The 24,864-nt window shown below is 38.6% G+C and overlaps 2 protein-coding genes across 2 annotated transcripts; both read left to right on the top strand.

Annotated features, from left to right (window-relative positions):
- The first annotated feature begins 2,043 nt into the window (after positions 1 to 2,043).
- On the top strand, positions 2,044 to 7,731 carry serpine1 (serpin peptidase inhibitor, clade E (nexin, plasminogen activator inhibitor type 1), member 1). Its single transcript, XM_046380928.1, has 9 exons — positions 2,044 to 2,200; positions 4,256 to 4,494; positions 5,297 to 5,521; positions 5,647 to 5,841; positions 5,959 to 6,157; positions 6,299 to 6,399; positions 6,620 to 6,706; positions 6,983 to 7,066; positions 7,178 to 7,731. The coding sequence occupies exons 2-9, from the start codon at positions 4,257 to 4,259 to the stop codon at positions 7,222 to 7,224; spliced, it is 1,176 nt and encodes a 391-aa protein (XP_046236884.1). The 5' UTR covers positions 2,044 to 2,200; position 4,256; the 3' UTR covers positions 7,225 to 7,731.
- Positions 7,732 to 8,811: 1,080 nt separating this feature from the next.
- ap1s1 (adaptor related protein complex 1 subunit sigma 1) lies at positions 8,812 to 23,374 on the top strand. Its single transcript, XM_046380649.1, has 5 exons — positions 8,812 to 9,001; positions 12,057 to 12,235; positions 15,709 to 15,817; positions 16,666 to 16,803; positions 17,644 to 23,374. The coding sequence occupies exons 1-5, from the start codon at positions 8,999 to 9,001 to the stop codon at positions 17,689 to 17,691; spliced, it is 477 nt and encodes a 158-aa protein (XP_046236605.1). The 5' UTR covers positions 8,812 to 8,998; the 3' UTR covers positions 17,692 to 23,374.
- Positions 23,375 to 24,864: the final 1,490 nt, after the last annotated feature.

The raw sequence follows: 24,864 nt of genomic DNA, 5'->3' as shown, positions 1-24,864 counted from the left end.
ATATGTAGCTTGCTTACATGAAGAAAACTGCAATTGTGAACAAGTGTGTGTGTGATGTTCTGTATTGCTTTGCTAACAAATGATTCCCATATTCCTGAAGCCCCCACAGAGAACTGATTGGGTGGTGCAAGCCAAAGTTCCATTCACAGCCTTATGTGGAATGTGCCAAATCCTCATGGGCTATGGGGGATATGCCAAGTTCCAGTAAAATAATGCGTTGACGCATCCGTATATTTTAGGCAACACTGTGTAAACAAATAGCAGCGTGACAACAGTGGTAAAACATAAAGCCTCCACAAATAACCCATGAGGTCACCGACCCATCAATCACGACCATTAATCTCTCATTTGTGTTCACACACTCACATTTTAGTCATTAGTGGTAACTGCAGTTTCAGAAGTCTGATAATAAAATAGTTGTACTGTTGCTGTTGTACTGTGCGATTTAAGAAAGCAATTACAGTGTAACAACGCTCAAACAGAGAGAAGAAGTCAAGTAAAAAGATCAGAAGACGATGAGATTAGGGCGGTCTAGTTCCCTTCATCTCAGTTTATAGCCTGGGATGGTCCTTTTCTTTGAGATTTTATTAAGACAACAGATGTGTCATACAGGACAAAACAAACTCCATTTCCATCACTGTTGTTCTGTTTTTTTTCTTGCAGGGATTAATGACTCAACTAGCTGAGGAAGTGGCAGTGTCACTTTTCTTTGACCAAAGCCTTTATTTAACCCGAAAGGTTGAAAAGGTTAAAGGTTAAAAGTAAACTTTATATAAGGAAACTTTTAACCTGTTTATGAGATTTGGAGTGTTAAATCCTAAAAGCTTACTGGACACCAAAGTCCTCCAAAGTGCCTTTTACATGGCACAGGCACAAACATTTGTTGTGACTAATCCCAGCACCCTTTGCCCCGATCCATTGTATTTTGTGGTTTCTGCAAAAATTACGAATTCACTTCACTTTTTTTTTCAGTGAAGAAAAACCAAAATTAGACATCAAATACTTGCATAGCTGAGGCATCTTTGTAAGTCACATCAGATCCTAATCTCAAACTGACTTGGTAAAGTGGACTAATTCCTATTCTCTGTCCTGTCTACCAGATGCTTGGTGAGTGGTGGGATAAGGAATGCTGGAGGCCTAGACCAAATTTGGTGTTTTAATGTGTCAACTCCCCCGGACTGAGAGTCACAAAGAGTGACTGCATGAAAGATAAGGCTGATTCATGTTATTCATGTTAAGACAAACTTTCTCAGCGCTTGAGAAGATATAGAGAACAGACACTAAATAGAATTGAAGTGAGTTCTCTTTGTCAACTTGTGTTTCCCAAGTCAAGAGAGACCATTGAAAATATCACTTTATAACACATATACAGAAGGATATATGTTCTGGACAATACTGTATATACCCTTGTGATGCAGAATAGTGTGGAGGTAGGGCTGCTTCTACCTTTACACTATTTGTATATCGTAAGTGTATCATCAAGACTATTTTCAAGTGTGTACAGTCTTTAATGTTGTTGTGGAAAGTTGTTTTTTGTGTTTGTACATAACAAACTTTCACACTTTTAAATGCACAAATGCATACTTATATGGCAAAGGGGTATACTGGTATATTTTATCACTTTCTATTTGTGTTGGACTATATTGTTGTCATTTGTTTTGCTGTCATTTTGCAATAAATTGGCACATTGTATTATGGCCTGTAAATTTCTCTGGACAAAAGTGCTAGTGAACCTTAAGCATTTAAACAGATAACGCGATGATGCAGCATCTGGCTATCATGAAGAAAAAATAGGACTTTAATTTGTCCTCTGAGAACGCTGTCTTTCCCACTCATGCAAGAGTAATGTGTGTGTTTGAATGAAACAGGAAAAACTGAAGCCAGTTAAGTGACTTTCCATATGCACTGTCTTGCTTTGGGCAAACAAGACAGACAGAGAGGGAGCGTATTTGTAAAAAGGAAGCTTGTCCAGACTGTGTCAGATGACATCATAGTCTCTAGCGGCTTCTGTGTGTGTGTGTGTGTGTGTGTGTGCGTAGGTGGGGGTGGGGCTTCAGTCCATGCAGCTCTAGGATATAAAAAGAAAGAAAACTCATTCAGTTATTCAGACTCAAGCAGCAGCAGCAGCAGCAGTGAAGACGACTGAAGCTGAAACAACAGATACCTGCCATACAATAATCAACACATTTCAACCAAAAAGGTAAGAACTAACTGGATGAAACATTAGTAGACTAGTATTATAAATCTACAGGCAGATGTTTTGGTATTTGGTTGTAATAGCATAATTTTTTTTCTATTTACTGCAAAAAAAAAAAAAAAAAAAAAAGTTGAGATAGTTTTCTCAAAATGTCAGGTAAAAACACGAGGAATAGCATGGTTACCTAAACATATGCAAATAATAGTCGTAAAGCAGTATAAGCAGAAGTATAAACCTGTCTACATAAGATTTAGAATATTGTATTACAGTTTTAAGAATGTGCCAAAGTGGAATGGAGGGAGCTATCTATCTATTGTAGCTCTATGTTATGTTAGACTTAATATGAACAGTGAAGGAAACTCACACTGACAGTTAGTACACTGACTCTTTACCCATTTTAATTTTAAATATAAAGATATAAATGATATGATGCATTCATAAAATACACATTCTATTTGTATGATCAAATTATAGTTTAAATGCTAGAAGTGGGACAACGACTCACTAATGAGTCACACCATGGCTCATGCGACCCTAATGACTCATGGCAGGAGGTTTGAACGACCCTCAGGGGCCGTCTCCCACTGGAGGTTAAATACCTTGGACTCCCCATCATCTTTTAGAAGTGAAGAGGCTTTTTGGATGAGGGATGAAATGTCTCCAATAACCTAAAAGAAAAATCTGCACTCACTTCTAGCACTCTCACTACCACGACCCAGATGACTGAGAACCTACACAGCCATGAAATTATAGTCATCATTATATTTGATTTATTACATCACCTTAGACTCAATGCATCTAATTGAGGTTAGGCACTTCTAAATGTTAGCTGCATTCAAAGACAAATGTACCCAGAGTTTAAAGTGCTACACTCACACATAAGCAGTAACATTCAGCCTCTCCCATAGCCTCTAGTGGCTCTTCTTAGACCAGTGCACATAATGGGAAATCAAGCTGTGAGCACTTCTCTGCTTTTTTCAGAGTTGGATATGATTGCTTGTGTAAAAGGAGGATGATGTCACAGTGCTGACCTGTGACACAGAAGGCCTTGCGTGTAAAGTTATAGTGTATTGAGGTTTGAAGTGGAAAATCAATTTTACTGACTCACGTATAGTTTCCATCCAGTTAATTCAATGTGAATGCATCCACATCCAGGATGACTCTCTCTCTCTCTCTCTCACACACACACACACATACACACACACACACACACACACAGAGAGAGAGAGAATTGAAAGAGTTAGTTAATGAATGAGGCTGACAGCTAAATAGCATAGGAGGATTTAGACCTGCTCAGAGCATAGCATAGCTCAGATAAGTGGTAGACTTCATGTTTAACTCAGTGAATGAGAGGTTGAATGAGTGGTTCCTATTCTTACTTATGCTTCTGTAAAAGAAAGGCAGTCTCTGTGTGTGACCCTTTGTCTCTGTTTAACCACCAAGTAATTTTTCTGTTTTTTGAAAAAAAAAAAAAAAAAAATTCTCCTAATTTGATTCATTCTTTACTTTCTCTTCTGTTTTCGTTAATTTCTTAAAACTTGGTTGTGTTCTTCTTGAAATACAAAATTGTAGCAAAAATTATGAACGCTGAAAATATGAATCTTTGAACTTTCACAGATAAACTACTTTGGTGCAATCATTCCTGTGATTCCCAAACTGAATCTTAAAGCATTTCCCATCAGTTTCAAGTCTTCTGAAAGCTAGCCAAGATTTGATAGAAAACATCTGAGAGCTGTTTAGAATTTCTCCCCACTGTTCTTTAATATGAAACAGAAACTAAACACTAACAAACAAATGTTTCCCACAGAATCTGTCAAAACTGTTTCATTTTCTTCATCTCTGAATTGAGCAAGATTTTATCCTGATGATATCAATTTGATATCCAGGGTGCAATCAGTACATCAAAAAAAGTTTGAGAAGGAGGCTTTTTTTGAAAACAATATTAGAAAATAAAAGATGGTTTTACTTTTGGGTGTCAAATGAAACAGTGCCTGATGCACACTGAATCTGAATTTAATCAATATCAAACTTACACCAATTCTTTTCACTGTTTCCCAGGATGCTTTGCACGTATATTTTCCTGTTGCTGACCCTGAGCCGAGTGGGGCTGAGCTCTCTGCAGGATAAACAAACTGACTTCGGCCTGAAGGTCTTCTCACAGCTGGCTGAGAGCTCTGTGGGAAACAACGTAGTTTTGTCTCCATATGGCGTGGCCTCTGTCCTAGCCATGGCTCAGCTGGGTGCTGCTGGAAATACCCGCAGGGCTTTAAAGTCTGCTATGGGCTTTTCTCTACAAGGTGAGTGATACAGTTATCAAAAGGAAGATGCTAACATTCTGTTAGGAAATGGGACATATTCAAAACAATAGCAGTATATATGGGAAAATAGTAAAACAGAATAGAATTATATACTGGATTTCAATGCACAAGGGCAACAATTCCAAAACCTGCATCTATATCAAATGCAGTGGAGTACTACTTCATAAGCAGTATCTGCTTATGTGACAAAAAGATTCTATAATATAGGATTTCCTTGTATTCCTTAGAAACCTAGAAAAAACACATATTAATACAGTATAATAACATTGCACTAATTTGGTAATAATAATAAAATAATAGATTATTTATTGTTGTTGTTATTTATTGTTCTACAAATACAACACAAATAAAATATTTAAAGGACAGTTCACCCCAAAATCAAAAATACACATTTTTCCGAGTTCCGGATCACAATTTCTGGAAATAAACATTGCTGTTGAGGTTTTCATGTTTCACATTTTTGTTTGTATATCTCTTCCTCACACCAAAAAATAAATCAAACCAAACCAAACCAAACCAAACATAAAATATGTAATTAGATTAACAAGAGGGGAAAAAAATGAAGACTAAATGAAATAAATATTTTAAAATATAAAGTTATCATGCATCTCTAATACTTCCAGTCTGCAAGAAAGGTTGCAAGGAAGTGATAGAACAGAGGTTTGATGGATTTATGGGCAAATAGTTCTGTGAATTTGATAGACTGGAGCATGGGAGGAGGAGGTTATATTTGCATATTGGTGTAACCATAAAACAAACACTCAACTCACCTTTTCTGCAGAGCGAGGGATGTCTCGGCAGCAGCGTATCTTGCAGCAGAGCCTCTCTGATGAGGAGGGAGTGGAGACTGTCAGCGGGGTTATGGTGGAGAGGAAGATGAGCCTGGAGAAGGGATACCGTTGGTCCCTGGCCAAGGCCTTCCGGACCCACCCTCACCAGGTGGACTTCACCAAGCCAGACCAAGCAGTCAGCATCATCAACTCATGGGTCTCAGACCACACTGCAGGTACTCACACCACTCTGTCAACAGTATGTCATCTGCAGGATTCTCCACTGTCAATTTATAGCCTACTTTCTGTGCTTCCGTCTTTTAAATTTTCTGTGACCTTTTTGATGTATTTTCTTTTGTAGGTGCCATCCCTGACTTCTTAGCGACTGGATCTCTGACTGATGAGACACGCCTGATCCTTCTTAACGCTCTGCACTTCCAGGGCCTCTGGAAGGTTCCCTTCAACCCCAAAATGACACAGGAGAGGATGTTCCATTGTGCCAACGGAAGCACTGTATCTGTGCAAATGATGAGACTCACCAACCGCTTCAACTACGGTTGGTTCAACGCACTGATTCAATGCACTTACTTATCTAAAATTGTTAGTGAATTTCAAAAATGAGTATGTGTGTTACTTACATAAATACATCCATTTACTTTTCTTTACTCTTCAGGCGAGTTTGTGACTTCCGAAGGGGTGGACTATGATGTCATTGAGGTCCCATACGAGGATGACACACTGAGCATGCTCCTGGTGTCGCCAATCGAGCCTGAAGTCCCACTGAACGCGCTCGTTGCAGATTTGAGCAGCCAGAAGATTCAGCAGTGGAGAGTGGAGATGAGGAATGTCAAGAGACAGCTGGCCATGCCCAGGTGAGGGAGAGCAGGCCAGACAGTATATGGGTAGCTAAGTTCTCGAAGAAGTGCGGTTTCATGGTTATTTGTATCAAATTGACTCTTATGTAGCATTAAGCAAGGAGTATGGAAACTGAAGATTCGTGTTTGTTTTTACAGGTTTACGCTGAACTCTGAGGTGAATTTAAAAACTGCTCTGCTTAATATGGGTCTGGGAGACATGTTCAACCTGGCGACTGCTGACTTCACACGCATCACCAGTAAGTTAACCTCCTATAGGAGGAAAACCTCAATATACACCTGTTTAGTTTTAGGTTTTATGATTATAAAGAATCACCTACAATCTAAGAAAAAAAGTGTACTTGTACTATTTTTTGCTTTAGTTCTAATACCACATGATTCTGTAAAATTACAAGCGATTACTCAGGTCAGTCCGTTGAGAAGAACTATATATCTAATCTGTTTGTTTCTGCCCTGCAGCTGAAGAGAGGCTGTGTGTATCCAAGGTTATTCAGAGAATAAAGATCGAGGTGAATGAAAGAGGAACCAAGGGAGCAGCAGCAACAGGTAGGCTCAATAAATAAAAAAAAAAACAAATCTCACACACAAAACTCATCATCAAACTTGGGTTTCAGTGGAGAGTTTTTGAGGTCCCTGGCTTATGATGAGAGATCGGATATTTTAGGAAAGGAAACTGAAACAGAAAATTTATTATTCAAAATGGCATGCTGGGTCTCTCTACATAATATAATTAATGTTATTTTTATAGCAATTTAGTGGCTTGAAAAGAGCTCCCACACACTTCACAGAACTGACCTGTTGTTTATTTCTTCCCTCTGTTAGCGGCTGTGATGTTTTCCCGTATGGCAGTTGAGGAGATTACTTTGGACCGACCCTTCCTCTTCCTCATCCAGCACAAACACACAGGTAGATCTTACATTACATTTTCAGACTTTAGTCATTTTAAAATGTCATTCTGCTGAGTAGCAGTCCAGGTAGAGTGTGTGCTGTGTCTAATGTTTTCCTTCCTGTGTCCAGGTGCTGTTCTGTTCATGGGCCAGTTCAACCAGCCTGAACAACAATAACCCTCTCTGAAAACACACCTTCAATCCACTTTGTCTGACTACTTTTGCTCATAACCCACAAGATAACCACACGCCAGACCTACAGACTCTTTATGACTTCTGTTGACCATACAGACTAATTCTGTGAAAGGTCTATTTACAGTCTTTTTAATAGAATAAGACCGGGGCGATTTAACATGACAGACAATGGAAAGACGATTGAGATATTCTTTGAAAGAGTTTATATATTTTCTGTTAATTTATGTCTCAATGCTTGTGGTTGGCAAGATGGAAAGAAACATGAAGGGAAGTTATCTGTTTAAGTGGTTTACTGCTGTCTGACACAACGATGCACTTCATAGATTTGTTGCTACAGTCTGATGGCTGCACAAGTACCAGAAAAGATGTTTTTTTTAAATCTATTTTTACATTGTGAGTTGTAATGTATATAATTGTTATTGCCACATCGTTGCCAAGTTACATTTGTATTTTGCAGTATTTATATTTATTAAAATACAATGTTTTTTTTACAAAGCTACAGTCTGTCTGATTACTGCAGTGTTGAGCTATGTGAAAAATCAACACTGACCCCTTGTGTCCAAATATCCAAAATAATGGAATAATGGAATGGAAGGAATTCTTTATAATTATAAAGTTATTTACAAGAAACACACTTAATTTCAGAGTATTATGAGCTTGGGTTAGATTATTTTGATTTGTAGTCAGTTACTGCATATTAATTTGACCTGTCACGATGGGTCAAATAATTAGTTAGTGGGATCAATAATAATAATAATAATAATAATAATAATAATAATAATAATAATAAAGTCTTGTGATAAGAATATGTTCACAAATTGTTGACATTTTCTGGATGTCAAAAATGATAAAAAAAAAACAACAAAAAACAAACAAACAAAAACTGTTAGTGGCATCCCTAAAAGAAGTAATCAAATCTGAAAAGTCATTATAATACAATGAAAATATTGCACCTTATTATACTAAGAAACTGATTCAATCACAAAAAGTTTGCTCCAAAACATTCTTTATTTGAAATGCAAATACAATTTATTCTGCATGTTACCCTTTACAAAACACAACTGAGTCAATCAAGAGGTGTACTGTGTGTGATCGACAACATGTGGGATCTTTTGTGTGAGTTTTTGCTGCTGTTTTTTCAGTCGGCTGAGCCAAGTAGTTGAACTCCTACATCCTACAATTTCCCTGAAATACAATTCAGACATTCATTCATTCCATTCTTGTGTTATGTTTACTAGATGTTCATTCAGCCAACTGCAGCCCTACATGCATCAGAGGGGGTAATGTAAACGTGATTCAATTATTATATGTTTACCTCACTAAAGTTGGGCTAAGTTAGAGAAAAAAAAAAAAACTACGAAGCGTATTGTTTATTAGAATGTTTGAGAAAAGCAGCAATTTCAGACATGCTACTAATTATTAAAAAAAATAAATAAAACAAAACAAACAACCAAATAATAAACCTTAAATGTGGAATTAAAGAGTGCTCTTTAAGTAAATCAGATATTCCAGAATTAAACATAAATTACCTGACGGTGAAGGTCAGCGCAAGTGATTTACTATCAGAGTGCGCATGCTCACCAAACACGGAACTGCTCACTGTAGCAGGGAATTGGTTCAGTTGAGTGCATCAGCACAGTGTTTGACACAGGCATGGGCTGTCAACGTTAGATGCGGCGTATTCCTTTAGGTTGGACCGGGCAGTGTAGATATAGAGTTAGTTTGTTACGTCGCAGGAGGTCAAATATCCGACGAGATGGTAAGTTACTGCTTCTTATTCGCTTAGAAAAGGTAGGAGCTTGGTGCTAAGCTAATGCTAGCAAGGTGTATGGTTTCAGGAAGTGTCCACCTGCGCTACCTTCACCTGGTTTCCGTTAGTATAAGCTAACAGGCCGAACAACAACACTAGTTGTGAAATAATGACAGTATTTCCCAAAATAAATTAGTGCTGTCAGTCAGCGTGTGGTCCATGTAATATTCTATTTAAATCACTAATGTGAAAATTGACCATAACATACAGTACAAAGCTTCTTCATCGGAGATAATGACTTTAGCTACAGGTTCTAGTTACTGTTAACCATGGGGACGACATTTAGCTAGATGACTGTTATGGACTGGTTGTACTGCAGACATTTTCACGTCATAGCAGAAAACTCAGGTGTCTTAATGAGACCTGCATCCATTTCAAGGAGGTCATGCTATTGTGAGTGCCGGTTCACTGTCCCTGGGACACTGTGGAACTCAGCCGTCCTTAATTTCTGCCCGTGTTTTTCGTGCTATGACAAGTCAAAATGTCTCTTGTGTAATCAGTCTATCACGTTTTTCTAACTGTCTCCCAACCTACAGCTTTACATCTCGATTTTAAAAGTTGTCATGCTGTGTGAAACATCAGTAAAAACAGAATGGAAACATTTCCAAATGAACATTTGGAACAGAACATGTAGCAACAGAACATGGAAGAGAAGAACGAGTCTGTTCCTGAACGTGTTGTAATAATTAATGCAGTAAGTAAGTAAAACACTTGCTAACCAAGCTAGCTAATGTTACAGCTCAGCTGAGGAAGACACCAATAAAGTTTAAATTCTGCTCTGTCACTAGCATGAGAATCTTGTCCGTAAGTGGAAGCACTTTTCCTTCAGCTAGGTGATGTGGTGAAGTTTGATAGAATGAAGGTATTTCCTACATGACACTGTTCACAAGTGAAGTGCCATCTACTTCCACAGTATGGGAAGGAAGGCAGATAAGAGGAAAAAATATGTATTTTAGTATTTCTGATGTTTTTTTTGTTTTGTTTTTTTTTAATCTGTCCCTTTAAAATATATCATCTGTTAATGTCTGAGCCAGGGCTGAGCTACAGTACAGACCTCTCAACTGACATACACTATAACACTGTTAGACGACACTTAACATTAATCTGTCACTATTGTTATCGGTGATCAACTTTGAAGCTGTTAATAATCGGTGACTACTTTTGAAGATTATTTACCAATGTCAAGTATAAAATAAGTTAATGTAAAATTCAGAGGAGTAGGACAGACTGTTGAGCAGGAGCTTTGGTCATTCGGTCTGTTAACTTCTTTGCAATAAATAAATAAATAGGTATGGTTTAAAATAGCCCCTTAGACAGTATTTATTCTTCCAATATCCTGCTGTTGTAAAACAAACAGGATGCACACCTCCCACAGGTTGTCAAAAAAAAATAAGAGTAGCAGTTAGACTGTGTTAACACTGTGTTTGTTAAATTATGCAATTAATTGGTTGTTCCCAGATGTGCTGAACTGTGGGGGGCGACCCATACAGGTCAAAGATCAACTACTTGGCGATACACCAATTGAGAGTCCAAGGCTTTTAGCAGGCAAATATCAGTAAAGACAACTAGTAGATTAGATTTTTGTCATGATTGTGTGTTGTTTAGTTTTGTTAAAGTTGTGATCATCCCAGTCACTGATGGTATGTGTTGATATCCATGGTTAGCTTGAGTTTTTTCCCTGTTAAATGCACCTGCAGTATTCAATTTATATAGGTTAACTGTGTGTTTTCTCTAGCTGCTGTACATGTCTTTTTTGTGTATGTGTGTGTGTGGAGAGAGAATATCATACCAAACTGCGTGCAAAACATCTGATAGTTTGTGTTGGTTTGGCTGTGCATCCATGTTATTATCCATGTTGGGTCTAGGGATGTGCACGAGTAGTTTACTAGTCAATTAAACATTGCAGACCTTGCTAGTCGGCTCCAGATATACTAGCTGGTCAAACTTATTCTATTCATGTACATCTCATGTGATGTGTTACATTGCACCATACAAACAAGGACTGGTATTAAATTGATACCAGTTCCAGTTTGGTCAGTACTGAAATAATGATAAGTTCCTGGACAAATACTGCTTCTAACTCCTCGCTGGCAAAGCTGATGACAAAGCTGCTTGTGCCCATCCCTTTTCCCAAACTTTCCAAAGCACATATTAGTTTTGGTCTGAGTTTTGATTGGATGCTCACATTAAATCACTAATGAGTACTTGAGTTGAAAACAAAAAAGAGAATACAGTTTGAAATGATAGATAGAGACATGTTGTTTTGTTTTGCATTTTAAAGTGAGGTGTAAACATGGCGAAATGTTAGATGGAAAACTGCCATGGAATAAACAGTATGGCCAGATTTTTAAACGGTCTTGACGTCATTAGTCAAGTCTTCAGTTTTACTGAAGTGATTGATCAGTTTCAATGGATCACTGATATGTGATCTTAAGATCTCATTTTTGTGATGTAAACCATTACATCTATGTTTTTTCAATAATTTTTTCCTTTCGAAATTCCCAGTGCTTTGTCACACGAGTCAGGTAGAATGGTAGAACCAGGTGGAATCTGGCTCTCCTCAGCAGTGTGTTGTGAATTTCTGCTCTATGCTTTATTTTATCGTGCTCTAATTATAACATAAGCATCTCTTTTTGCTGATTAAACGTTAAATCGGGACGCTGCATAACAAGCCATGAAAAAACAGGAGAAGACACACAATTTTAGCGCAAAAAATTTGACAAATTTATGAATTAATAAACATCAACTGAAATACATAATTTGAGGGTATGAGGTGTGGAAGTCAGTATAATCAGTGTATCAGCAGTTGGATGAGTGGTGAGTGGAGGGTGTTGTAAAGTGTAAAACCTCAAAGTGAACCAAACAAAACCATGATGCTGGAAGGATGAGGAAGAGAGGGACAAAAAAGCTAAGACACCTACTGGACCAATGTGGTGTCCTACATACACTTAGCTCAACAAAATTGAATTGAATTGAATTGTTTTCCGTCCCTGTCTGTGTGTAGATGCGTTTCATGCTGCTGTTCAGCCGGCAGGGGAAGTTGCGGCTGCAGAAGTGGTACACAGCCACAGCTGAACGTGACAAGAAGAAGATGGTCAGGGAGCTGATGCAGATAGTGCTCGCCCGCAAACCAAAGATGTGCAGCTTTCTAGAATGGAGAGACCTAAAGATTGTCTATAAAAGGTAAAACTTGTCCATGTCAGTAATTTATTAATGAGGTATTTCATTTAATGTGGTTCTGTCGTAAACCATTTTCACTTTCTTTTCTCATCATTGACAGTGTGAATATTACACACCCTGACTGGCGAAGAGCATATTACCCAGACAACAGCCAAGAGTTTCGTTCTGATGTTTGGCCAGTTTATGAAATTAATGTTAATGAGCTTTAATCAGAATCATAATGTTAGAACTATGTGTGAGGGATGTGTTAGTTCGTCCACAATACTGTGCAGGATATGTGTATGGTTTATTTACTCATAATATATTCATATTAATAATCAGATAATAATAATATAAACAAAAGACATATTTTGATGAAATATATATATATTGGGTGATTTTTTTTTTTTCACAATTAAGCCAACAGAAAGGAAACTTAATTGTTTCCTTGTCTCGTCTAGTGTCGTCTCCTTTTCTACTGCTCATCCAGACCCCAGGTTACGGGGCAACAGTCTCAGCAGGGAAGCCCAGACTCTCTGCTCCTCTGATACTTCCACCAGCTCATCTGGAGGGACACTGAGGTGTTCCCAGGCAAGGGGAGAGGTGTAGTTGTAGTTCTTTCGGTCACTACGCACAGCTCGCGACCATATGTTAGGGTTGGAACATAGATTGATTGGTAAATCAAGAGCTTCGCTTTTCGGCTCAGCTCTCTCTTCGTAACGGTACAGCGTCCGCATCACAGCACACGCTGCCCTGATCCACCTGTCAATCTCCCGCTCCGTTTTTCCCCTCACTTGTGAACAAGACTCCAAGATACTTGAACTCCTCCACTTGGGGCAGAAGCTCTCCTCCAACACGGAGTGTGCAATCCACCCTTTTCCAGCCTCGAACTTAGAGGTGTTGATCTTCATCACAGCCACTTCACAATCAGCTGCAAACCACCCCAGTGCAAGCTGGATGTCATTGTTCGATGACGCCAATAGGATCATGTCATCTGCAAAAAGCACAGACAGTCCTAAGGTCTTAAGGTCACTGAAACTCACCTTTTGCCACTTGACTGTGCCTAGAAATTCTACATAAAGATTATGAACAGAACCAGTGACAAAGGGCAGCTCCTGTGGAGCCCAACCCTGTCTGGAAATGAGTTTGACTTACTGGTAAACACGAACCAAGCTTTTACTCCGACAATACAGACATTGGATGGCCCGTAGCAAAGTCCACAAAACACACGTGGACTGGTTGGGAAAACTCCCATGACCCCTCCAGCAATGTTTTAGAGCTGGTCCAATGTTGCATAACCAGTTATTTTACAAACATTGAGCCCAGGGCCTGTTTAAGAATTGTTTTCAGTGCCCATCCCTACATAGAAAGTGTGGAGCGAGTTTGTTTGTAGATGATGTTGTTCTATTCGGAAAGATAAAAAGACTGAAAACTGATGAAAGAGGTCACCATATATACCCGGGTTCTTTTCACTTCTCTCTTCACTCCTTTCAGAGTAAAAATTGACCTAAGTCACGTCGACACCCCGGCGTCTCCTCCGGGGGCTCTCCCTCGCAGTAGTCTGTGTGGGAAGCACCGTATTGAATGTTTCAGTAAGAATGTTTGGGTCCCAGTTAATTAAACGGTTAATCTCACTGGACTAGTTTAGCCAAATATTCCCCCCAATCAGCCCACTCTTTACATTAGAAATCTAGTTAGACTTTTTCAGGCGCAAATAACATTATAATAGTTTGCATTTCATTTTTTGTCAACTGTCAAATTATAAATTGTCTCAGTAAAGGATGTGGTTCATGTATGTGGCCCAAAGTAGTTTAGTTGACCCTACTAGCATCAGAGCAGAGAGCCTATATGAGTCACGCTGCCTAGCATCACACGACTGGTCTGCCATGCTGTTATGCTTCGTTAGTCTGTGTACAGTTGAACAACAGTGCAGCTATCCAACTGACAAAATGAGATTTTTGCTTGAGAACAAACTATCAACAACAAAAAAAAACAAACATATTTGTATTTTTATTATTATTATTATTATTTTGTTTTGATTTGAAATCTGGATGAATTGATTTCCATGAAGCAACAAAAAGTAAAGCAGCAGATTCTCTGTGTTAGACTGCCTACTCTAAGTTCACCTTGTCTATTTGTGTGTGGGCTGAGCAGCATTAAGATTTTTGGTGGGAGGAAAGAGGGAGACCCAGCATGCCATTCTCACTGATTGTACTGCGCACACACACACACACACACACACACACGCACACATGCACAAACACAGTGAGAGACCAGTATGTGCCAGGGCTAATTACTGTGAGCAGAATGCAGAGGTGGACAAACATAAAAAAGGAGAACCTGCATGTGTGGGGGCAGGTTGGCTAATGTTGAGTTGAGCGCAAAGGGATTTCCTGCAGTGGAGATGGACTGAGGGAACTCTGCACTTGTAATGAAAGCTCTGCAGTTTATCAGAAACCTCCTGTTAACCTTTGTTTACAAGCTAGGCGTTTTGGATGTTTTTTAAAAATAAAATATGCACAAAATTTATTACTGGAGAGCATTTGAAAACTTACATTCTACTTTTCTTTAGTGATTTTTTTTTTTGTTGTTCAGAAACAATAATATAATAACAAAACACATTCATTTGACTTTGGCTTTTTTAAAAAGTCCCAAAATTATTACTGGAGAACTTAAGGCTTAAAGCTTCTGCAGTTTGTGCCTATGTGCTGCAGGCAGATCTTTTGCTATACTCGGTGTCGCATGTTTCGAATTTCTTTCTGTTCCATGCAGGTATTAAAAATTGAACAATATGAAGCGATGGAGGTTGTAGTAGTAGTAGTAGTAATACTGGCAAGAATTTAAAATGACTTTCACCCCTGGACATGACTAAAATATTACTTTCACCACTATTTAAGCTACCTGGATATTCTTTGCGTCTCTGAAAGGACTCTGCCAATGACCTCTGTCTCTGTACCGGGGGGTCTGGGTCTTTCTGAGGGATAATCCCTCCTCCTCCTCCTCACCTCTCCTCGTTTTTTTTGCTCTTTTCCGTGTTTTATCGTATGTTTATATAGATTAGTGGTGTTGCAGTTTTTTCTTTTACAGCCGTGAGGTATCTCCACATGACCCTCCACTGTCACCCTCCTGTGCCCTCATGCTCGCGCTCACTGCAGCAGACCGGTCTGCTCCCTCAGTGCCACTGAGTCAACAACAATAAAAAAAAAAAAAAAAAACAGGAGAGGAGGAGGAGCAGATTGGATTGATACGCACACCCACCACTATTGTTCAGGTGTACTGGTGCAAAGCTTTTCAAAACAGAAATCTTTGCAAATGTCAGCCAAAGTGTCGAATGGAGGCACTGCCTCTTTTAACAACTTTTCAGTTGTTGCTTCATCTGTCTACATGCATGTTTTTTTTATCTTGTTAAAAATACGTGTTTTAACCTTGTATCCAATTCTACCACAGAAAATAGTTTATGTTGTTTTATTGACATGTGGTTTCTTGTGTTCATGCAGGTATGCCAGCCTGTATTTCTGTTGTGCAATTGAAGAGCAGGACAATGAGCTGATCACACTGGAAGTCATCCATCGCTTTGTAGAGCTGCTGGATAAGTACTTTGGCAGTGTGAGTCATAGATTTCTGAATCTTTCTGTGCAGGTCCTGATCTGTTTGCCCCCTGTCTCCAGTGTTGATTTCACTGTGATAAAATAATGTTATGTTATTACGTAGTTCCAGTGTTTAAGATATAGGGGGATCTTTTGGTAGAGATGGAATATAATATTCTATTATAATGTAATGTTATAGGAGCTTAGTCTATTACAAGCTGCTGAGGGGTTTGACCCCGGGGCGAGCCTATCTGACGTGCTAAGTTGTCCAAATTCTCTTACTAGATCAGGAATGAGTCCACACGTCTCCATTGACTGTTCCATCATACAGTGTTTATTCTCGTTGCAACAAAAATGTATCCATTCATCCTCCAACATACAACACCTGTGCCCTAGTGGTCAAAAACCGTTTGCCCTTCTGGGGTCACACAACACCTGATGGCCCCAGATTACCCGTTACATATATACCCTTTTATGGCCTGAATGACCACAGCGCCCCCTATGGTACCCACAACAAATACAGAGTCATCATTCTTCCCCATAACATTGCATTTGGCTCCTACATGTAATATAATATTGTATTATAATTCATTTAATTTTAATTGTACCTTATTAGTGTATAATCACCTCATCATTAACTTAAAATGGCACTTTTTTGCATTGCTTTAGAATGAGCCTTTTATACCCACAGAGAGAGCAGGTCCTCTTCCATGGAGCGTGCCATGTTGCTTTGTTATATTTCTGCATTAGCCCAGAACGAATAAACCAAACACTTGGTCTTGAGAAGGCCCTTTGCATTTTTCATGGTCATTGGAGTTTGCAACCTCAATGCTGGACACCACTAAATCCTACTTGCTGTTTGTGCAGGTGTGTGAGCTGGACATCATCTTTAACTTTGAGAAGGCCTACTTCATTCTAGATGAGTTCCTGATGGGAGGAGAGATTCAGGACACGTCTAAGAAGAGCGTCCTCAAGGCCATTGAGCAGGCAGACCTACTGCAGGAGGTAACCTGGACTTGACCCACCTCTGCCAAGGATGGTTAGGGTTTGGGTTTCTGTCTTGTTTCTTTGACTATCAATGGCTTTTCTTAAAATGGAACATATTTCCACAAAGGTAGAAAGCTACATCTTGGACCTATAGGGGTTTTGTTGGCTCTCTCTGTACCAAAAAATCAAATGAAAGAGTTTGGTCTAGACCTGCTCTATTTGGAAAGTGTCATGAGACAACCTCTTTTGTGATTTTGTGCTATATGAATAAATTGAATTGAACTGAACTGAATCCAGCAGCATCAGGGTGAGATGGTGATGGAGTAAGAAATGAAATGATAAGACATTATGCAGACGCTGTTGGTAAAACCTGCATCCAGCTCGTGATTATCAAACTACCCTCGGCTTGTATGAAGCGTGACTATAGATCATATCAAATTTTGTTTAAATGAAAACAACTTTGTATAGGCAACGTAGAATGCCTATACAAAGTGCTTTGTTCCTGCCGTCAACCAGCCTTGAGTCAACTTGTGAGTTATTCTGAGTTATAACGTTGCATTGTAATTCTAATTCCATTTGGTCTATATGTCAGGTGCAGCAGTCACTGTAATATATTAAGTCCTGACAGTAAAAGTGTTTATATTTAATACAGATGTGAACTATTCAAGAGAAATACCAAGTAGAACCTGTCTATCACAAACTGGGTTCTGTTTATTTTTCTTTTTCCACATCCACATTTTTCACCTCTGAATGCTTCAGGGTTGCATCATGCCATAATGTATGTGAGTGACAAAGGTCTCATCATTTTTAAATGTAACCCACTCCTCTCTTCTGATATCTCTGTGTTTGCTTTTACAGGAGGACGAGTCACCCAGGAGTGTGTTGGAGGAGATGGGCTTGGCGTAGTACACAGCGACATCAGGAGAGACTATAGATGCTAAGGCAGAGGGCTGGATGAGAGGGGGAGGACAGAAGCTGGGATTGAACATTTTTTACTGACAGTGCTGGTTCTCTGTATTGTGGCTCTGGTGAATGATGTACAGTGTTTAACTGGGGAAAGACAGTTAAGAATGGAAGATCTTTGCAGGCCCTTTAGCTCTGTGCGTGTGTGTGTGTATGTGAGTGTGAGGGAGGGTTCTAAACATGGGGTACAGGAAATGGGATAAATTCAAATTTTTTGCCTGGCTGCAGGGGGAGTTGTGTGTTCAGATTTTTAAATGGGATGAGTTGAGCTTTGCTTACTGAAGACTTAAAAGAACCCACAGTAGATGCTGATATAGAGTTAAAGTGAAACAGGGGGCAGTTTGACCGTTGCTTCCATGCAAAGAGCTGGTTGGATATTCATACCTTGTCATGAAGGTTTGCCAAATGCTGAAGAATTGATCAGGGATTTGAATAATTTGAAAAATAACTGAACATCGCTCAAATGATAAACCTGACGTTTCTATATTTTTTGTATTTTCAATAATTATCGTGAAAAGAATGAAAGTAACTGTATTAGTTCATCTCTCAATACTCTTTGGTTTCCTGGCTCTCAGCCCCACATGCATGGGTTCCTACTGAAAACATTAATGTTTTTAAACAGCTCAGAAATATATAGTTTAATTTTTAAAATGGCTCAGTAGTCTCCTAAAACAGCTGGACGACTGAAACAAGAAGATAAAATACATTTGTTGGGAACTGTTTCCGGCACCAGTTAGGTGCTATAGTGAATATTTGTTGTTTGTTGGATTGAGTTCGGATAAACTACAGAATGTGTGTTCATGGTAATGAACGAACATGTCACCCAGTGCAACAGTGTGATTGATTTGTTTTAATAATTTCTGGACATAAATGGAGGTCTATGGAACAGAGGAGTAAGACATATCAGACACTGGTTACAAAACAATACATTCATTGTGGGGTTGGGTCTGCACATGAGGTTTGGTGACAGTCAGAAAAATACAAAATATCACCAGCCCTAAAGTAAAATTCTGTGTTCATACAATCCTTTATTTCATAGCATTGGCCATTAATCTTATTGGTTATGTACGTGATAACAAGGAAAATAATATGCAAAGTGCAATATGAAAAACAAACAGAATGGGCTTCTTCACTGAAGTGTGTCGTTACCAATCAGGACACATACGAGTGGCAATCTCACACATTTATTACACATGTTCTCTTGTAATAAGGATCATTTAAGTTATTATGATTTATTCTGATAATTAACAATGTTATATGATCTATCGGTTTTAGATGATCAACCAAAACTAAATGCACTGAAATGTATTTTACAGTCATCCATAAGTTTTGTGAAACTGCGTGAGTACACAACCATTGTTTAGTACTAAAGTCAAATTTATGATGACCTAAGATAAACCTTTATTGATCCCCAGCAGAGAAATGTATTATTTGCAGCAGCACAATATCAGAAATAAGTACAGATGAGAATAGAAAGTCAGAGACATAAATAAAAAGGTAACAAAAATAAGAAAGGAACAATATGAAATGTTTAATTTGTAATATGTTTTATTATTATTAATAATTATTTATTTCAGATTGATATATGAAAATTGAAGCAGCAAGTAGCTCTGAATGGATATTCACAACAGGTAACGACAGGTAACTTCATTAACTTTAACCTTCACCTTCATTGTCTCTTCCAGTTATGATTTAAGTCATATGGAAGCTCTGTTGGGTTATATTGTTGTGGAGACATCGTGAAGGCATTTCATCCTCAGATCTCAGCACTGAAAATGTAAGTAGAATGTTATCATAACCAATAGGACTGAGGGTCATAACTACAATGTAAGACAGAGGTTGTAAGAAAACAGATTTTTACTTTGTTTTTAGACTTGCTCTCTACTTAACTCTTAAGATATTATCAAAAACATCTGTCAGTATGCTAGTACAATTATTTGAATATCACTTAATGTTTTAAGAATTTCTATTGAATTTTCTCCTAAAGGCAGAGTGTAATATTTGGATTCAGTCCCGTCTCTGTGATTGGCCCATGTTAACGTGATGGGACCAGGATGGTAAACAGCATTGTGAATAATGAACCAAAGACATCCGAGATTTGCATCACAACCCAAAGTAATTTTTGAGCTATTCATATGTACTGTCAGCGGACTGATGTGCCAGACGAGATGGAAATGTCAAGTCTGTCTTATGCAATTTAACACAGTGCGACTGAGAATCACATCCCACCTCCAGAGAGGAAGACGGAATGAAAGTGAGCAGAGTTTAGTGTTGGAGTTGAAGCATAACATTGTTCTGCTGGTAATATAAACTGGTATTACACTTTAGAAATGGACTGAAATTTCAAAACTAGTAGAATAAACTGAATTTTAGCCAAGTCTATCATATAGTCCCATATGTTTTTACAATATTTGATCTTACTTTTGAAAGTGTTCATTGCTAATCAATCTTGATAATTTACAATGCCATTTTTGGATCTTTTCCTGTAAGTGGTGCTCACATTGTTCAATTCAAGACATTCAATTTAAACTGTTAAAGTGCATTTGTTATACAGTAGAATGCCTGCAGCCACTTCTGAATGTATAATGACTTACCCATACCTCATTGGATTTGGTTTGTTTCCTAGTTAAATATCATCATCTCTTTACAATGCAGTGGTCATTGTGAAACCTTGAGCCCTGGTATTTGCTTTGGCTAGTCCCATCCACTTGAAGACCACCGCAGATCAAAAGTGTGGTCCTACGAATTCACAAACGTGTGTTTATGCTCGCACATTGAATTGAATAAGAACATTTAATTTTAAGTCTGAATCCAGAGCTGACCCCATTCGTTATATTTTTGAGTGAATCCAAATTATTTTATATCCACCAGTCTTCAAAATTTGTAACAAATGTTTGTGTAACAAAAAATAGTCTTGAATTGACAAATGTTGTCTTCTGTCTTTGCAAACCTTACTACGTTGATTGTTTCAATAGGGAAAACTCGCTGCTCTGGTTGTGCTTAACTTCAAAAAATATAATACACAAAATATTCTGGAAATTAGATCAGAATCAGAACCCAACTCTCCTTATGCACGAATCTGATTGAGGTCCTGTGCAGTGCTGTTAATGCAGAGTAAATCTTTGAACAGTTTCTTTATTAAGTCTAACATTAGTGTGTTCTTATTTTATGAATGACGTTTGTCAGAAAAAGTTGTGGTGTTGTAGGGTGTTGCTGTCCCATCCAGTTATTTATTAATCTAAAATACGACTAGATGATATGGAATCTTGGAAAAAATTGTATGAATTTCTTATATCATGCGGCTGAAGCAGTCAGTCAGCTGAAACAAGTTTTGAAAAAAATTTCACGTTTCTTTACCAAATATCTTGTTTCAGTGTCCATTTATTATTATGGTTTGTTACATTTAGCAGTCCTACATAGGAAACTCTTCCTTATATCACCTCAAATAGTATGCATGTTTTTCATCATACAGGGACTTGATTTGTATAATATCATCTTAGGAGTTCTGGACAAACATTCTCATTTCTAATTAATCAAAGGAAATGAAATTAAAAATGAAATCAAAGGAAATTAATTTTCTTTGTTATGTGCTGTCATCACTTTCCTTGATCACAGCCTTTCTGATCTACAAAAGACACGGATGCAGTTGTTACAAAATGATGGATGGCAGTAGATGTTTTTTGAGGGGAAAAAAAAGTGTCTACAGGCAGAGTGTTGTTTGAGCTTGACTGTATTGATAGATTTGCATCTAACTACGTGTTTGTGCATATGATGGCTACCCATTATATCCGTATCCTGCTGCTAATACCTTTGGTAGGTTGGCTTTGCACATCCTCAGAAAGGGTTAGATTTAGCAGGTTAGGTTAATGATTTTCAGTGGGTCTTCTCAACCACGTGCTCACTGACATGGTAAGTTAAATAGAAATATTTGGAAATATATATAGGTAGATATAGAAATACATACATCCTACTGCTCAAATGTTTGGGATCACGCTGTCAGAGTTAGAAATAATGATTTTAATGGAAATGGTGAATGTGTTCTACAAATTTTGTCTTCATCAGCAATAACAGCCTGGCAGACCTTAGGCATTCTAGCTTCCAGTTTTTCAAGGTATTCTGATGAGATTTCATCCCATGCTTCCTGGAGCATCTCCCACAAGATGGATTGGCTTGATGGAGTCTTCCTTTGTACCATACGGTCAATCTGCTCCCACAACAGCTCAATAGGGTTCAGATCCGGAGACTGTGCTGGCCACTCCATTACAGTCTGAAATCTGGCTGACTACTTATGGATATTGCTAGATATTGCTGACACGTTTTGGAGGTGTGTCCCACTCTCTTACACTTCGGGTTATGTAGGGGGCACTCGCTTGAGATAGTCCAAAATGAATGGGGTATTATGGAGCTCTAGTGGCAAAATGTAACTTTTATGGTGCAAAAAAATAAATCAGCTTATTTTCTTAATGTTTTTGGTAGAAGCGAACAGATACGGTTCTATTAGATTAAAATTTCCTGGCTTTTTGTGTTATTGAAGTATTTGCAGCCAGTTTACGACATTCGCCATTTTGGTTTCACGCATCAATCAAGCACAAGTTTGTGTTTCATTTTAACCACGCTTTTAATGTCTTCTGCAGTTATTGTTAGGAAAATGCATGGATAACAGCGAAAACCGTAACGCTGCTAGTCATAAATCTTTCACCAACCAATAAGCATATTTGCTTACTATATATAAATATGGGCGTTTTGGTCTAGAAGTAGGTGTAAATAATTATTAGCCATTTAGCTCTATTCACTCCCATTCATTGAGGACAATCTCGCGAGTGTCCCTAGGTGAACTGCAGCCAACTTTCGGAAGTGGAGAGGCTGTCCTTAGAAAGGTTGTGACACTGCCTCCACCATGACTGACAGATGATGCTTTGGATGATGAGCTGTTCCTTTCCGTCTCCATACTTTTCTCTCCCCGTCATTCTCATCCAAGTCAGTGTTGGTTTCATCTGTCCAAAAAAATCTTACTCCAGAACTGGGCAGGCTTTTTTTAGGTGATTTCCAATCTGGCCTTTCTGTTCTTGAGCAGTGGTTTGCACCTTGCTGCGAAGCCTCTGTATTCATAAGCCATCTCATCACAAATGTAGTCCCGAGTCCCATCCTTGCTTATGAATGACTGAGACTTGAGGATCCCCTGTTCATACCAAATCATGACTCTATCACCTGTTGCCAACACATCTCTTTACCTCTTTGCTTGCTAATGAATGACTGAGACTTTTGAGAATCCCTAGTTCTTACCAAATCATGATCCTATCCCCTGTTGCCAACTCATCTGTTTACCTGTGGAATGTTCTAACAGGTGTTTTTGAGCAGTACACAACTTTCCCGGTCTTTTGTTGCCCCTGTCCTGGTGAAGTTGAACATTAAATATATTGTCTTTTAATTCCCCAAGAAGGTCTGGCAAATGATCATATTTGATTTTATTTATGTTTCACACAGCATCTCACATTTTTGGAATCAGGCTGTAGTTGTTGTCAGACAAGTATGCAGTAGTAGTAGTTCCATATAGTGTAACAGATAAATGGCACGTTCTGTATATTATGTTCAATTCACCAAATAAAGTTTTAGTTTTCTCTCTGTCTCTCTCTCTCGAGTTGGTTTCTTTTGGGACAAATTGGCTGATCTTCACACTCTCCTTGTCCAGCACTTAATTAGAAAAGGTGTGTATAAGATGTCATGACCATAAAGGAGTCTTGATGACTGTTTATTACTGTTGTCATTAAGTGCCTTTTGATCAAAGATATCACTTTTAATGCAAAACTGACATTTTATGAGAATTCGTTGTCATGACAACTTGACATTAATCAAGACAATGTGAAATATCATAGTAGACTTAAGTAGTCCCATTCACCCTGCCCTCTAAGTTTGAACACCTTCTCTCTCCACATGCCCACCACTTTCCCCACCATAAAGACAAAGTATATACTATGCATTGTTCCTTGAAGCTCTGTGTAATGAGTCGGCAAACACCCATCATTAGCATGTAGCAGCATACTGAACTTTCCTGTTTCCTGAAGTGCATGTGAAGTTCTAAAATTTAGGCAGAAGTAGGACCCATGATCAGAGCACTTCTTCCAGTGATTGCTATGGTACTTTCCCTTTTGATAAAACTTATAGTTAGGGCTGGCCTAGGCTGGCCCCTAGTTATGCTGCTATAGGCTTAGACTGCCAGGGGAATCTCCCATGATGCACTGAGCTTCTCTCTCTTCCTCTCCCTCTCCTTCTGCACACATTTATGTCCCATTAATGCATGTTACTAACTTAACTTCTTCCCTGGAGTTCTTGTGCTTTCTCGTCTCTCAGGTTCCCATGGATCGTGGTTGGACCTGCTGCTGCGGTCCTGCCCGAAACCTCCTGCGATTACTACTGTTTAGTCATAATCTATTTTAATACTCTTACTACACTGTACAGCTACTACCATTATTGTTGCTATCACTTTTGTTATAAACATCATTGCCTTCTGTATACTTCATCATTATCATTATCTATAATTCCAGCACCTCTGGTATTATTGCTGTTGCTACATATCTCTGTTTGTCTGCTCTTACTCTAACCTCCCACCCCACAGGCAAAATTACTCAAGGCTCACAAGCAAGAAGCAAGAGAAAAATCATTAAGAGAGAGTTTTTTGCTTGAAGGTGTTTTACCATTGTGGGACTGAACAATCTGGCGGAGATGGAGTGAATGAACCGATCTCATTATACTGCTGTCTTGGGGTGGAGCTGACTGCAGAAGATGAGCGGCAGGTGTGCAGGTAGGAAGGCAGGAGAAAAAAGTAGGTCACCACGCCCAGCTCTGGACACACACACACACCAACACAGACAAAGCAGACAAACAACAAACTAAAACACTAGGGACTGGAAAACATGGAGGAGCACACAGGGGAACATGGGGGGGACAGTCCTCACAGTGTAGGTAGTGACCAGCAGATGGTGCTGCTGCTGCTTAACTTTGCATAAATACAGTGCCAGTAAAAAGTATTCACCCACTCGGATGTTTTCCCCTTTTATTACTTTTATAAATGGAATCATAGTCAATATAATTTTGCTTTTTTTTGTTAAAAAAAAAAGT

The sequence above is a fragment of the Scatophagus argus genome, chromosome 23 (genome assembly GCF_020382885.2).
Source record: "Scatophagus argus isolate fScaArg1 chromosome 23, fScaArg1.pri, whole genome shotgun sequence".
Taxonomy (NCBI): domain Eukaryota; kingdom Metazoa; phylum Chordata; class Actinopteri; family Scatophagidae; genus Scatophagus; species Scatophagus argus.
The sequence above is the reverse complement of the archived record's forward strand: the minus strand, read 5'-3'. Positions and strand labels throughout refer to the sequence as shown.